General features: G+C 45.7%; 1 protein-coding gene across 1 annotated transcript in view; it reads left to right on the forward strand.

The window, feature by feature from the left end:
• LOC119968589 (glutamate receptor ionotropic, kainate 3-like) overlaps window positions 1-14,916 on the forward strand; it is a 653,521-nt gene that overhangs the window by 238,962 nt on the left and 399,643 nt on the right. Inside the window, exons 6-7 of the mRNA XM_038801220.1 lie at window positions 8,715-8,888; window positions 11,667-11,810. Coding sequence (XP_038657148.1) covers window positions 8,715-8,888; window positions 11,667-11,810 — 318 coding nt within the window. The remainder of the gene's footprint in view (window positions 1-8,714; window positions 8,889-11,666; window positions 11,811-14,916) is intronic.

The raw sequence follows: 14,916 nt of genomic DNA on the forward strand, positions 1-14,916 counted from the left end.
AGAATGTGCAACCGAAACACGGACAGTGACCCAGGGCCGGGATCGAACCTGGGACCTCGGCGCCGTGAGGCAGCAGTGCTATCCACTGTGCCATCGTGCTGCCCCGACTGCCGTGATGTTGGCAGAAGTGAGCTCCCATGGAAGGTAGGATAGGCTGCACTTCACAGTCAGGGATTCCAGGTACGGGGAGCAGTTGTTCAAATGCTGCCTTGATGTCAAGGGCAGTCACTGTAATCTCATCTGAGTTCATCGCTTTTCATAGAATCCCTTCCAGTGTAGACAGATGCCATTCATCCCATCGGGTTTGCCCTTGGAAAGAACACACGGGGCGGAATTCTCCGATCCCCCCGGGGCCGGCGTCAATCCGGCCCCCGCCGTGGCCCGTATTTTCCGCCACCCGGGAATCGGCCGGGGTGGGAATCGCGCCGCGCCAGTCGGCGGGCCCCCCACGCCGGTTGGCGGGCCACCCCGCAGCGATTCTCCGGCCCGCGATGGGCCGAAGTCCCGCCGCTGACGGGCCTCTCCCGTTGCCGTGGTTTAAACCACCTCTGGTACCAGTGGGATTGGCGGCGCGGTCAGGCTCCGGGGTCCTGGGAGGGGGGAGGGGGGGGGCGCACGGTCTGACCCCGGGAGGTGCACCCACGGTGACCTGGCCCACGATTGGTGCCCACTGATCGGCGGGCGGGCCTGTGCCATGGGGGCACTCTTTTTCTTCCGCCCTGCCGTGGCCTTCACCATGCATGCGCCGGTATGACGTCAGCAGCTCCTGTTGCATCAGTGCATGTGTGGACTTCCGCCGGCCGGCGAAGGCCTTTCGGCTCCAGCTGGCGGGGCGCCAAAGGCCGTTCGCGTCGGTCGGTGGAGCGGCAACCACTCCGGCGCGGGCCTAGCCCCTCAATGTGAGGGCTTGGCCCCTAAAGGTGCGGAGAATTCCACACCTTTGGGGAGGCCTGACGTCACTCCAATACGCCGGGACCCCCCCGCCCCGCCGGGTCGGGGAGAATCCCGGCCCCTATTTCAGCCCACACCCCCACCCTATCCTGTAATTCAGTAACCCTTTGGACACTATGGGGTAATTTAACATGGCCAATCCACCTAACCGGCACAGCTTTGGACTGTGGGAGGAAACCGGAGCACCTGGAAGAAACCCATGCAAAAAGTGTAAACTCCACACTGTCACCCAAGGCTGGAATTGAACCTGGGTCCCTGGAGCTGTAAGACAGCTGTGCTAACAACTGTGCCACCGTACTGCTATTTAGATCAACATTGTATTGAGTTAAGGAGCCACGTGACCCTGGCAGAATCCAAACTGAGATATTTCTTATCAATAACTGTCAGCCTCATCTCGTATTCCTTTTTCTCCTTTATCCTGACTTTCCCCATCATTATTGTCCCAAACTTCATCATTTGCCCATCTCTTCATGTTACTCTGATTTTTTTCATGGAGCCCCACATTCTCACACATCCTTTGATCTTTTATTTTTCACTCCCAGCATCTGATGTTTCAAGATTTCAAATGCTGGTAGATCAATTCATTAGATATTAACTGAAAATTATTATCTCTCCTTGAGCTGTTTGAAATGCATGCATTGAGGCCGATCACATTTCAGATTTTGCTAAGGATCGCGAATCTCATTTCATCCAATTTGAGAGAATTATGCATGATTGTCCAATTCCGAGCTCTGCTAGAGCAGTGCTGAATTTAAGTGCAGTGGTGAGCAGCCAGAAAGATTCTTATAATACTTCCAGAGGGATACTGATGTCACATGAATGCATTTCTTACATCTTACAACAGCATGGGGCCCCACTGATGGACATTATGTAAAATCATCTCAGAAAATAACCTGTTTGGGGATTTTGTGCATTTCAAAGCTAAACACCCACTCTGCCCTAATATGCAACAGCTATAAAAATAATTGTTTTGTTCATTAGAATGTAGAACATTATGAAGCGGAATAACGTACAGGATTATCTAATACTAACACCAGAATGAAGCACACAAGTCTATTTCTGACGGTGTGGAGCGGTCTCGCAGAGGCATTCAATTTAAGAACATTGATTTCTGCTTTTGTCTGAGCCTTTGATATTCTGTTATTTTGTTTGTTTACTGTACTAGAACAGATACAGCATTCATTAAATGGCAATCATGGGGAAACACTCATTAGATCAATGAGGTTTTGAGCTATCTTATCGGACTAGATTAACATTCCACATAACTCTTCCCATTTGTTTAAACATTTAAAAGGAACACAGGGACCAGAACACACAATCAAATCATTTTTGTGAATTTTCAATAATATGCTACTCATGGGCAATTTGTTCACCCTAAAATGTTAGATGCATTACTGAATCCTTTGCTTCTATTTCACTCCTGGTGAAAGAGACACCGAGACTGATAACAAGAGTGAGTGAAAAAAATGTGTTTGGGATGAGAATGCCGGTGAGAACAAAAGGAAATTAAAATCCGTGTCTGTGACAGTAACTTTTAAAGCCCTTCAAATGCTGTAATCTCCCTGTAATATGTTGAAATATAACATCCACGTTTGTCAGAATTGGTCACTTTTTAGCTAATTTTTTTTTTTCCAATTAAGGGGCAATTTAGCTTGACCAATCCACCTACCCTGCACACCTTTAGGTTGTGGGGGTGAGGCCCACGCAGACATTTTTTAAAAATAAATTTAGATTACCCAATTATTTTTTCCAATTAAGGGGCAATTTAGCGTGGCCAATCCACCTACTGTGCACATTTTTGGGTTGTGGGGGCGAAGCCCACGCAGACACGGGGAGAATATGCAAACTCCACACGGACAGTGACCCAGAGCCGGGATCGAACCTGGGACCTCAGCGTCGTGAGGCGGTTGTGCTAACCACTAGGCCACCGTGCTGCCCAGGCCCACGCAGACATGAGAGAATATGCAAACCCCACACGGACATGACCCGGGGCCAGGATTCAACCCGTGTCCTCGATGCCATGAGGCAGCAGTGCGAACCATTGCACCATCGTGCCACCCTAAATGCCGGAAATTGAAAATAAAAGCAGAGAATGAACTCTGCAACAATATGTCAATTGGTAGTGGGTAGTTGTAAAGACTGTTGTAGGGTGTTGGATAGGCCTTAATGGAGTCTTATAGCCCCCCACCCCCTCACCTCAGCTCATCTTCAAGTCTCTGAGTTCATATGTTCAAGTGGCCTGGAGCCCTTTTATATCCGTTCCACATTCTGTTCACACTACTGTCAGAAGAGTGATAGGTTCTGTTGTTGCAAGTAAACTGTTGATTTGGAGGTTGTTCTGGCATTCTGGGTATCCTTTCATCCTCGGTTTCCATTCCTTGTTATTGAGCATTTCTTTGTCGATTTGGCAGTTTGGTGATCGGTAGTTGTTGATTTATCCCATTTTTGGGGGGCTGGACGAACAGTGCGCTCATCTCCATACAATCTTTTCCTCTTATTTCATAATGAGGCTCGCCACGACACATATGGAAGTTTAGGTTTCAACAATGGAACCTTTATTCCCACTTGTTTCACAACTTTTGATTAGCTTCTTCTCATCCAGATTTTGTTTAGAGATTATGAATCTTTTCATTCAGCTCAGCAATAAATCTAATAAGTTCAGTTGAGTTGTTTTTGTTTCAGAATTATCTGCAAAATCTCCTGTATAAATTTAACAACTTTGCCTGGGTATTTAATTCTTTCTGGAATATTTCTGCCACGATCACTGAATACCCCTTATTCACTTTCAGCACAATCATTAAATTTTCAATCTGTTCTGCAGAATTCACCTTCAATGCTTTTAAAGACTTTGTTTATTCTTCTACACTGCACACCTCATCCTTCATGTTGTTCAGATTGAACCGAAGTTCAAGAAGTTCATTAATTTGTATTGTTATTGCTGCAGTGACTCAACTGTTCTGATTCAGGGGCTGGTTTAGCTCACCAGGCTAAATCGCTGGCTTTTAAAGCAGGCCAGCAGCACGGTTCGATTCCTGTACCAGCCTCCCCGGACAGGCGCCGGAATGTGGCGACTAGGGGCTTTTCACAGTAACTTCATTGAAGCCTACTCGTGACAATAAGCGATTTTCATTTTCATTTCATTTCATTCATCAGCAATTCCTTCTCCTGTTCCCAGAATTTGGCACAATGCTTACCAGAGACTTCTGATCCTCGAAGTTCATCATTTAAGTGTTTCATGTGCTCTTTCAAGTGTTCTACTTCCTGGAAGCGATATTCCAGTGTTCTCATTAGTTCTCATTTTTCCGTATCAAATACATCCTTCCCACTTGAAAGTTGATCAGTTTTCCTTGGCAGAGTATAATTGCTCTGTGCTATCATTCAACTTCACAATTTGTAATTGTGCTTCTAATTGTTTTTGAGATTCCTCACACTTTTTTTAGAAGTTCTACTTTCTCTTGCTATTCTAGATTCTTGATTTTCATCTCTTTGGAAATTTAATGTTTTCCCAAGTTTTCTTCTCAAACTCCAATCCTTTTATTCAACTCTGTAGTCTCTTTCTTGTCCCTCTGTGACACCTCAAAAAGGGCGCGATTCTCCGCAACCACGATGGGTGGGAGAATAGCGGGAGGTCCGCTCCCACACCTCCCACTATTCTCCCACCCCCCCCCAAAATGGCGTGTCCGGTTTTGCGATTCTCTGGCCCAGATGGGCCGAGCGGCCTGCCGTTCCCGACCTGTTCACGACGGCGGCAACCACACCTGGTCGCTGCCGTCGTGAACATGGCACGCCAGGTAAGTGTGGGGCCTGTGGGGGGCGGATCGGGGATCGAGCAACACGACCGTGCTCGGGAGGGGACGGGCCCGCGATCGGTGCCCACCGATCGTCGGGCCGGCGTCTCAAGGGGACGCACTCTTTCCCCTCCGCCGCCACGCAAGATCAAGCTGCCACGTCTTGCGGGGCGGCAGAGGGGAAAGATGGCAACCGCGCATGCCCGGGTTTGAGCTGTCCAACCCGCGCATGCGCGGCTGACGTCATTAGGCGCTGCCGCGTCATCATTCTTGGCGCGCCGGGCCTTGAAGCCAGGGACAAGGCCCGGTGGCCGAGTTTCCCATTACGGCCCTCCTATTGCCCCAGGGAGGGGAGAATAGGGGGCCGGGAGAGGCTTCCGACGCCATCGTGAACCTCTCCGGGTTTCATGACGGCGTCGGGCCTTGCGGAGAATTCCGCCCGTGTTTATTCATTTCTTGAACAGTTTGGTTCACTGACAACTTTTGTGTCTCTTGCATTTTCAAGGATATGTATTCAGCTTGAATCTTGAGTTTCAAATTTTCCAATTCAATTCTGATAGAAACATGTTCTGACCTGACTTCATTTAGGGTTTGTTTATTTTAGTTTTCATCATATAGCTTTCCTTCATTCATAGACAACTGCTCACTGTGCATTAACACCTGTTGTTGCAGTTCAGGTGATGGGTTGGGATGTTCAAAAGAGATATAATTTGGAGACTTCTGGGAATTTTGTGCCTCCCTGGCGCTCTTGAGTCGTTTACTCAAGAATTGCCTTTTCATTTTTCAGTGATTTACTGGGGGTTTTCTGTATCTCATTTCAAGCTCTGTGCGCTCCACAACTTGGAGATTAAAATATTCATCAAAAGCTTTTAAAATTTAATTGAAGCTGGTTCAGGATTCATTAATGCAATACATTTGGATTATTTCATCAGCAACTTCACTAAACCAGTTAAAATGTAATTAGTCTGGACTCTTTCTGACTCACTTAGACCTGATGCACTTTGGTAGTTTCAAATTTATTTTCTCCAGTACACTCAATTTTCCATTAAGTTTGACTCTTGAATGAGTGAAGACTGATCTGGAAGTTGGAATTTTGATCTACAGTTAAAAATTTAAGGGGTAGGCTCAACTTTAAGAAGTTGCTGAAATCTAAGATGGTGCCATTTATTTGAAAACAAAGGGTTTACCTAAACTTGCTGGCATTTACTTCTTGAGCTTTTCATCAGGTTACTATGCTTCTTCAGATTTTTATTTAGTCTTCAGGATGTTCATTTTACTCTGCATTTTTAGGGTTGACACTCGGAGCTGTTTCCATACTTGCTTGTGCACATGGCTTTGCCCACAATCAGGTTGAGCCCCAGGTGCAGGTCATGCATTCCCTTTCTTCACTGCATGGGCAGTACTGGACTCGGTCCCAGTTTAACACGATGGGCGAAATTCTCCCAAAGGGAGACTGAGTGCCGACGCCGGAGTGAAACCCGGAGTGTTTCACTGTGGCGTCGGAGGCCGCTCCTCGCCCCCTATTCTTAACACCCCCCCTCCCCCGGGGGCGCTGAGAATGACGCAGCTGGCGGCGCCTAAGTGACGTCAGTCGCGCATGTGCAGGTTGGCCGGCTCCAACCCACGCATGCGTGGTTGCCGTCTTCCCCTCCGCTGCCCCCGCAAGACATGGCGGCTTGATCTTGCGGGGCGGCGGAGGGAAAAGAGTGGCACCGATCGCGGGCCAGTCATCTCATGAGCACGCCCGTGGTGCTCGATCCTCCCTCCGCTCCCCACAGGCCCCACACTTACCTGTCACGCGCTGTTCACGACGGCAGTGACCAGGTGTGGTTGCCGCCGGCATGAACCGGTCGGGTTCGTCGGGCTGCTCGGCCCATGTGGGCCGGAGAATCGCCGGTTGCCGTGAAAACGGCGAGCGGTGATTCTCCGAGCGGCGTGTCGAAAAACGCGACACGCCATTTTTGGGGGGTGGGAGAATCGCGGGGGGTGCCAGGGCAGCGTGTCGTGATTCGCCCGGCCCTCCCGCGATTCTCCCACCCGGCGTGGGGAGCGGAGAATCGTGCCCGATATGTGCCAAACTCTTATGCCACACAGGCCGGTTTCAGCCATGAACATTGTATTAACTGAATCAGCTGAGTCAACATTTAATGTATATGTTTATCACCCCCCCCCCCACCCCCCTCCCCGCCACCTTCCTCCCCCCACCCATCCGCTGCAGCTGAAGTGGCAGCTGAAAGGCATTTAATCAGACAAATGGCATTTAATCAGACAAAGGGAGCTGGATTCTCTGTAGTCCTGCGCCAAAATCGCGTTTGGCCGGGGGGGGTGGAGAATCAACATTTGCACCAAAATCGGGCCCGGCACCGCTTCGGCGATTCTCTGGGACCCGAGAATCAGCAATTTCGCAATTTACTCCATGTGGCTGGGGCACCATTGCCAGTGGCCCGCCCAGCGATCCCCCGCTCCCAATCAGCCGAGTTCCCGACGCCGTGGAACTAACATGCTATGGCTGGTCGGAACTCTCGCGTGGCGGCTGCGGACTCAGTCCGCGGCCGCCCTGCCGGGAAGTGGGGGGGGGGGGGGGGGCAGGGGGTTCGGGCACATGAGAGTGGGGGGGCCTTCCTGGTGGCCAGGGGAGAGATCGGGCCGGTTGAATCCGCAAGCATGCGGCCGATCAGGGGGGCCTACATCTTCAAGATGCCTCCACGGTCTGAGTCCGCCATGGTGCGACGGAGGCCACCGCCGTGCACATGCGCGGACTCGAAACCGGAAGTATGGGCGCCCGTATCTGCAGCCAAAGCTGCGTGAAGTACTCCAGGTCCCTGCTAGTCCTCTGCAGGACATTGAATCGGCTTGTATTTTTTTCAGGAAACTCGGGAGTGCAACGCCAACGTGGGGACATAGCCCCATTTTGGGAGAATCCAGTTCACAACATTTAATCAGACAGGAGGATGATGGCTGGGGATCCTGTTTCCTCTTCCCCAATTAAGTCCCTCAAAGGAGGGGATGCAGGACTCTCGCCAGCTCCCCAGCCACCGGACGAGAGCCCACCAGAAAGCCGAGCAACATTCTGCATCGAGCCTTGCTCCTGGAAAGTTTAGACTCAGTACCAGAGGGAGGTCAGCATCCATATAATTACACTGGAGAAAAGAAAGAACATTATTAGATAGGAAGGAAGGAGGGAGATCATTGGTGGGGAAAGGGGATAAATCAGTGAAAACCAAAATGTACAGCAGTCAGAAAAAATAATGTATGACCTTTTAATTCTCTTATTTATTTGTGACTTTTCATTTTGCCACTCTGCATTTACAGTATCCTCAACTTTTATTTCAGAATTTCAGCATACAGTTATTCCAAACCGATAGATGATCCATACACTGATCTTCCATACTTCCTCCTGTCAAACATTTGCTGGCCATCTGACACTGACCATTCGGGGAGTCCACACCTCAACTTGCTAATGTACAGAGGAATTTTGTTTGTAAATGTAAAGATTGATTGATCGGAAATATCTGCCTCTAGGTCTTGTCTTCATGGGATCACAGGTCAAATGCAGCAACTGGAAAGAAATGTAGCAACTTATGAAAGAAAGTTCTCAGCATTTGGCACAGTATTTGCTCCATTTTAGTTAAGCAAATGCCAACTCTTTCACTTACCATGACAGCACGATTAAGAGGCACAATTAATGGTGCAGCATTCTTCTTATTATTTAAAAGTTGATTCAAACCTATCTTTTTTTGCAGCTGAGTTGTCACAGTGCAGAGCAGATACTTATAGTGGTTTAAGCTTAGCTCTGGAGGGTTTTACACGGCTTTCAATATTGATCATTGCAGCTGAAGGAATGTTAAGCAGAAAACCACTCGAGTGCATCATTGATAGAAGGCGGCTGCATTGGAAACAAAGGAGACAGTAGGGCTATTCATTAGATTCAGCGTGTGAAATGCTTTAACATAGGACTTACTCTCTCTTTCACAGGATCTCTTCGCCCTCGACTTAGATTCCTATCGCTACTGTGGTGTAAACATGACAGGATTCCGAATTTTAAACACAGAAAACCTGCATGTAGCTTCAATCATTGAAAAGTGGTCCATGGAGCGTCTCCAAGCATCTCCCAGTGCGGAGTCTGGCCTACTTGATGGAATTATGACGGTACGATAGGTTTCCAAATGATCAAACCGAGTTCAAAAGTTCATAGGCAGGGCTGCCAGGTTTTCTTCACTGTGATAAATAAATCACAATCTTTTTTACATACATTTTAAATTCACTCCCTTTTGTATATGTCTCCTAGTAGAATATTTAGAAACATTAGAGCATAAGAAATAGCATCAGGAGTAGGCCATTCAGCCCCTCAAGCATATTCTGCCATTCAATACAATCATGCCTGATCTTCCACTTGCCTGGCTATTCACCATTCCTGTTGATTACCTGAGAGAGCAAACATTCATCTATCCCAATTTTGAAATTACTCAATAATCGACTACCCCCAACCTTCTGGGGTAGAGAATTTCAAAGATTCACAACACTTTGAGTGAAGAAATTACTCCTCATCCCAGTCCTAACTGATTGGTCCTTTATCCTTAGACAGTACCCCCTATAATCTAGATCCCCAGCCAGGGGAAAGAACCTCTGTACTACTAGCCCATTAAGCTCCTTCAGAATCCTGTTTGCTTCAATGGGTTCACCGCTCAGTCTTCCAAACTTCATGATTTATAGGCCAATTACTCAGCCTGTCATCATAGGACAATCCTTTCATTCCAGCAACCAATTTTGTGGACATTTGCTGTAACCTCCTCTAAGGCAAGAATACCCTTACTTAGCTATGGAGACCAAAACCGTACACAGTCCTCCCAGGTGTGGCCTTATTAAATCTCAATACAATTGGAGAAAGACCCCCTTGTTCATTTACTCCAGTCACTGTGTAATAAGGGCCAACATATCATTTGCTTTCCCAATTGCTTGCTGTAACTGCAGGCTAACTTTTAGTTTTCTTTGCACCCCCAAATCTCTAAACATCAATATTAAAATGTATCATGCCTTAAAACAATTATTCTGCCTTTCTACTCTCACACTTCTTCTCACCTCATACTTCTTCACCTTATACTCTATCTGCCACCTTGATGCCCACTCACTTAACCTTAACCGATACTTCTTTGCAGCCTCTTTATTGGTTCCTAGCTTTGTCTCTTTGGCAAGCTTTGAAAAGTTACTCTTGGTCACCCCTCCGAATGTTTGTTTTGCCATTCATTTCCTGCCTGAAGCTTTATGGGTTGCTTTCCTACACTGAAGATGCTATGCAAATACTGGTTATTGTTGTTGCTGGATTAGGGATAGCGGCCAGTTTCTAGGAATCAACTTATTTTCTCTTCCTTGAGAGGGGCTAGTAAATGTTTCATTCACTGGTATATGAGCATCTGACTGTTTATCAACATACTTAATGCATTGCCCAAATTTCAACATTTCAGAAATTATAATATTCACATTACAAAATCAATGCAACTAAATTAAACCATTCAAATAGACTCAGAAGCTTAGAACCGTGATAGCAAATTGGCTTATAATACATTATCTAAGGTAACTTCATGAAGAGTAATTCAAGAGCTCGGTACTATAAATGCTGAGCTCTTTAATTCCCTGGCATATGAGGGCAGCACGGTGGCGCAGTGGGTTAGCCCTGTTGCCTCACGACGCCGAGGTCCCAGGTTCGATCCCGGCTCTGGGTCACTGTCTGTGTGGAGTTTGCACATTCTCCCCGTGTTTGAGTGGGTTTCGCCCCCACAACCCAAAGATGTGCTGGCTAGGTGGATTGGCCATGCTAAATTGCCCCTTAGTTGGAAAAAGTGAATTGGGTACTCTAAATTTATTTTAAAAAAAGAAAGAAAAAAAAATTCCCTGGCATATACAAATGCACTGCGAAATACTAGCCATTTCTTTAATAAGTGAAGTGGATATGGAGTGATGTCAGTAGATGTGCTCAGCATCTGTCATTTACAATTATTAAAAGCCCCCCCCGTCTTACTTTCAAAAATAGAACAGATTCTCGGTAGATACGTTTGCAATGAACTGACTGTAGCCACTAACTGAATCCGTGGTAGCATGTGACAGTGTGCATACTTCCTTACTGAACTCATTGGGTGCGAGAAGTAGCTTGCACTTCTACAAATAAAATACTGGGACTGCCAAGCATAGGCCCAAATCTTAGCCTGAGCTGACAGGTGAAGCTTCCCTTCTCAAAGTACATTGAGTTCTCAGCCAGGTTACGAAATGGAGCAGTGCCTGCCAGAGAAATGCTCCATTGCAACTATTGGCAGACGCATGATGAATCGCACTGTGGCCAAGCGGAAAGCTGGGCAAGCACACAATGGCTGTAACAGTGTTCAAGGAAGTCTGTTTTCCCAGAAGAATTCCTCACCACCCCAAACGCCCTCGCTGCTCCCTCCCAATTCAGAGAGGGAAGCATGTTGGAAGATCATTTAAAAGCCATCAAATTCATACAACCCTGTAAAGGGCAAAGACTTCACTTTAAAGGAGCTACTGAACTCTGATTGAATGCATTCATTTGTTCTGAAATTTTCAAAGGCGAGGGAGACAATTAAGTGGCTTTACGGATTAATCTATATACTGTGGCATGATGTAAATGTTACAAAGCAGCAAATGACAGTTGAAATCCATGGTTTCTGATAAACATTATAAAAACAACCTTTTCAAGTTGCACAATATTTTGAATAGGACTGCTCAAAATAAAAGTAGCAGAGTTGACAGATTAATTTATGGTTTGAAGTATTGTTATAGGCTACTATATCTGGAGCATGCTAGGATATAAAGCCCAGCTGTCAAACAGCCAGGTGTCAGATCAGGTCTAACATGCACTGCAGAAGCAACACAGGCACTCCGAGAAATCAACTTAAGCAGTTTTCACATTTATTTCAGACAGATGCTGCTCTGACATACGATGCAGTTCATATTGTATCAATGTCCTATCAGCGAGCCCCTCAGATGACTGTTAACTCTTTGCAGTGCCACAGACACAAGCCCTGGCGATTTGGAAGCCGCTTCATGAACTTTATTAAAGAGGTAACAATTAGGTTTGAAAGCGCGTGTGTCGGTCATGTGTTCAGTTTATTTCGCGTCCATAATAAATGGAGAGAAATCAACAACTTGCATTCATGAATCAATCATAATCCTCAAGTCAGCTAAACACTCCGATACAATTATTTCAATTCAGCAAAAAAATAGTATCAATCTAATTAACAACCAACACAATTTATCTTAATAATTGGACAATAATGAACAAGAAATAAATTCATGCTGGATTTGGCCTTGTGACAGTCTATTTCATAACAAGGCATAGCCATGCATTCTCTTAAATTTGTGACTGATAAAAGATAATGAACTGAGTTGTGCAGTGAGTTGACATGCAAACATCTGAAAAAGAGTCAGGAAAAGATGAGCTTGGCCCACTGAGTCTGTTCTATTCGGGCATGGTGCCAACTTTCAGACTCTATCTCTTGTCCCCATTCCCCTTCCAGCACCCCCAGCATTCCCTCCAGAAGAATTCCTCTCCCACCCTAGAAGGCTCCAGCAGACAACTTGCAGTGCACAATGACCTGTTATATTTTGAGAGGCTCCCTTAAGAACCAACTAAGATAACAATGAATCTGTTCCAATGTGTAATGAAGAGTTGTCACAAGAGGGTGCAGAGGAGATTCACTAGAATGGAATCAGGAATGAAAGACTTCAGGTTCCTGGAGAGAGAAGAGGGACTGTAGTTGCTCGCCTGACAGCAGAAAAGGTGAAGAGGAGATTTGTTCAAAGTATTCAAAAAATCACGATGGACTATGATAGGGTCAATAAGGAAAAAATGTTTCCAGTAGCAGAAGAGTTTGTAACCAAAGGACATAGATTTAAGGTGATTGCTAAAATAGTTAGAAATGACATGAGGAGTCTTTCAATCGGGAATTGTATAAATAGTCAAAGGGTTTAAAGTTGCAAGGCTATTAGAAAGGGAAAGGAAGTGAGACCAATTGGATAGTTCTTTCAAAGAGGCATGATGGGCCAAATGGCCTCCTTCATGACTGTATGATTCTATCTTAGTATAATGGTTCATAATCCAATGCCACCCCAGGGCATAAACTATTGCCCCATTTCTTGCCTGTTTGCACACCAATATAAATCAGATTATTTGGATTGATAGATGTTCTGTGACTATTGATCTGATGTGTGTTGGCGAGGTTATATTGGTCACATTTGTAACTGTTAATAGGTGAATATTTTTGTGATAGATGATGCAACACTAAATCAGAAATCTTACTCGGAGAAGCTGTGTGAAAGGATGAGGGTATCATACTTTAGATAACCTGTACCCAATATGAGAGTGCCCAATGCTGATGTAGTCCAAAGGTGTGCATGTTAGGTGGGTTGACCATGCTAAATTGCCACTTCGGGTGGGGGGGTGCGAATAGGTCGGGGGATTGGGCCTAGGTAGGGCGGTCTTTCAAAGGGTCAGTGCAGACTCGATAGGCCTCCTTCGGCATTGTAAGGATTCTAATCCAATCTAAATTCGAATCCTTCCATGATACCAGGTCTAAATTGCTCCCCTTTCCAGTACACCTAAATACATACTGATATCAATGGCTAAGATTTTATGGCCAGGTAGATGCACCGGCCATTTAAATTGCTGTTTACTTCAAAGAGACCATAATGTCCCATTGGGCAGGAAGGGTCGAAAAATCTTGGCTAATGTTTTCATCCCAAACAAATTAAATCTTTCTTAACTTTCTTGAGTTCATATCTGCTCATGAATTGGTACTCTCTTGGTTCTGGAGCAGCGATTCTTATGCAGAGCAGCGTCCGTTCATCCATGGGAGAATGTCCAGCCAGACAGACCTCTTTCCTTTGTTTTTACAGAGACACAAACACAACATTCTCTGGAGGCAGGATAGCGCCAAGAACAGTTTCCCAGCAAAATAAGACACAAGAAAACTTTCTAAAATCATTCCACTTTGTCTCACCTTTCAATTTGTTTTCGAACATGCTGTCCATATTAATTACTCATTGCTACGTGTGTTCCATCCCACAGCACAACATTTATAGAGGTACTTTGGGTGCTGCTGCTAATACACAAACAATGGACTTCTGTTAGATATACTGCTGCACAGAAGAAGCTTAATGTTCTGCTCCATAGTAGTGGGTTGGGATTTTTCAGGATTTCAGTCCTTGGCTCCAAATAGCCTTTTAAATTCCATGTGGAATAGAAAACCATCCCAAAATACTGCAGTACGGATCTTTGATGTAGATGCAAGGTCATTGAATTTCTGTCCAGGTTCTGTCAATTGTCTGCAGTAACTTTTGGAAAAATGTTGTACAAAGTGGAGACACTTTCCATTAATCAACATTTGCTAACTTTAATGGGTGTAAAATTCATCAACAATGTTTATAAAGGTCCTGCTCTATAAAATTGACTTCTGGAATCCATAAAAGAGAGAATGTTTTATATGGCTTCTATTTCAATGAGAGAACAATAAAACCTACAGACCGTAGCACTGGTGCAGCTCTAAATGTTTTATGGTGAGGGGGATGCAGTGTTCTATTGGAGTTTTAGCATTACATCGCCTCATGCCTTCTTTACCTTGTCAGGACCATCTCAGGCCCTCTTTACCTTGCTTCTTCAGGCATACATTTTCATGAGTCGAGAGGTGAGGTTCTGAGGGGACATGTCAGAACAAAAGAAATTTAGCATCCAGCATAAATAACCAGTTTGTCCGATCCATGGCGAGTTGACTTTTCATCGTGCTCAGACAAGCCACCACAACAGTGTTTTTAAAAAAATAATTCTTGGGATGTGAGCATCGCTGACTGGGTCAGCAATTGTCGCCCATCCCTAATTGCCCTTGAACTGAGTGGCTTGCTTGTCCATTTCAGAGGGGGGCAGTTAAGAGTCAATCACATTGCTGTGTGGATCTGGAGTCACATGTAGGCCAGACCGGGTAAGGACGGCAGATTTCCTTCCCTGAAGGACATTATTGAAGCAGATATATTTTTACCACAATCGGCAATAGTTTCACGGTTATCATTAGACTTTCAATTCCAGATTTATATTGATTTTGAACCCTGGACCCTAGAGCATTACCATGGGTCTCTGGATTACTAACTCAGTGACAATACCACTATGCCACTGCCT

The sequence above is a fragment of the Scyliorhinus canicula genome, chromosome 1 (assembly GCF_902713615.1).
Source record: "Scyliorhinus canicula chromosome 1, sScyCan1.1, whole genome shotgun sequence".
Classification (NCBI taxonomy): domain Eukaryota; kingdom Metazoa; phylum Chordata; class Chondrichthyes; order Carcharhiniformes; family Scyliorhinidae; genus Scyliorhinus; species Scyliorhinus canicula.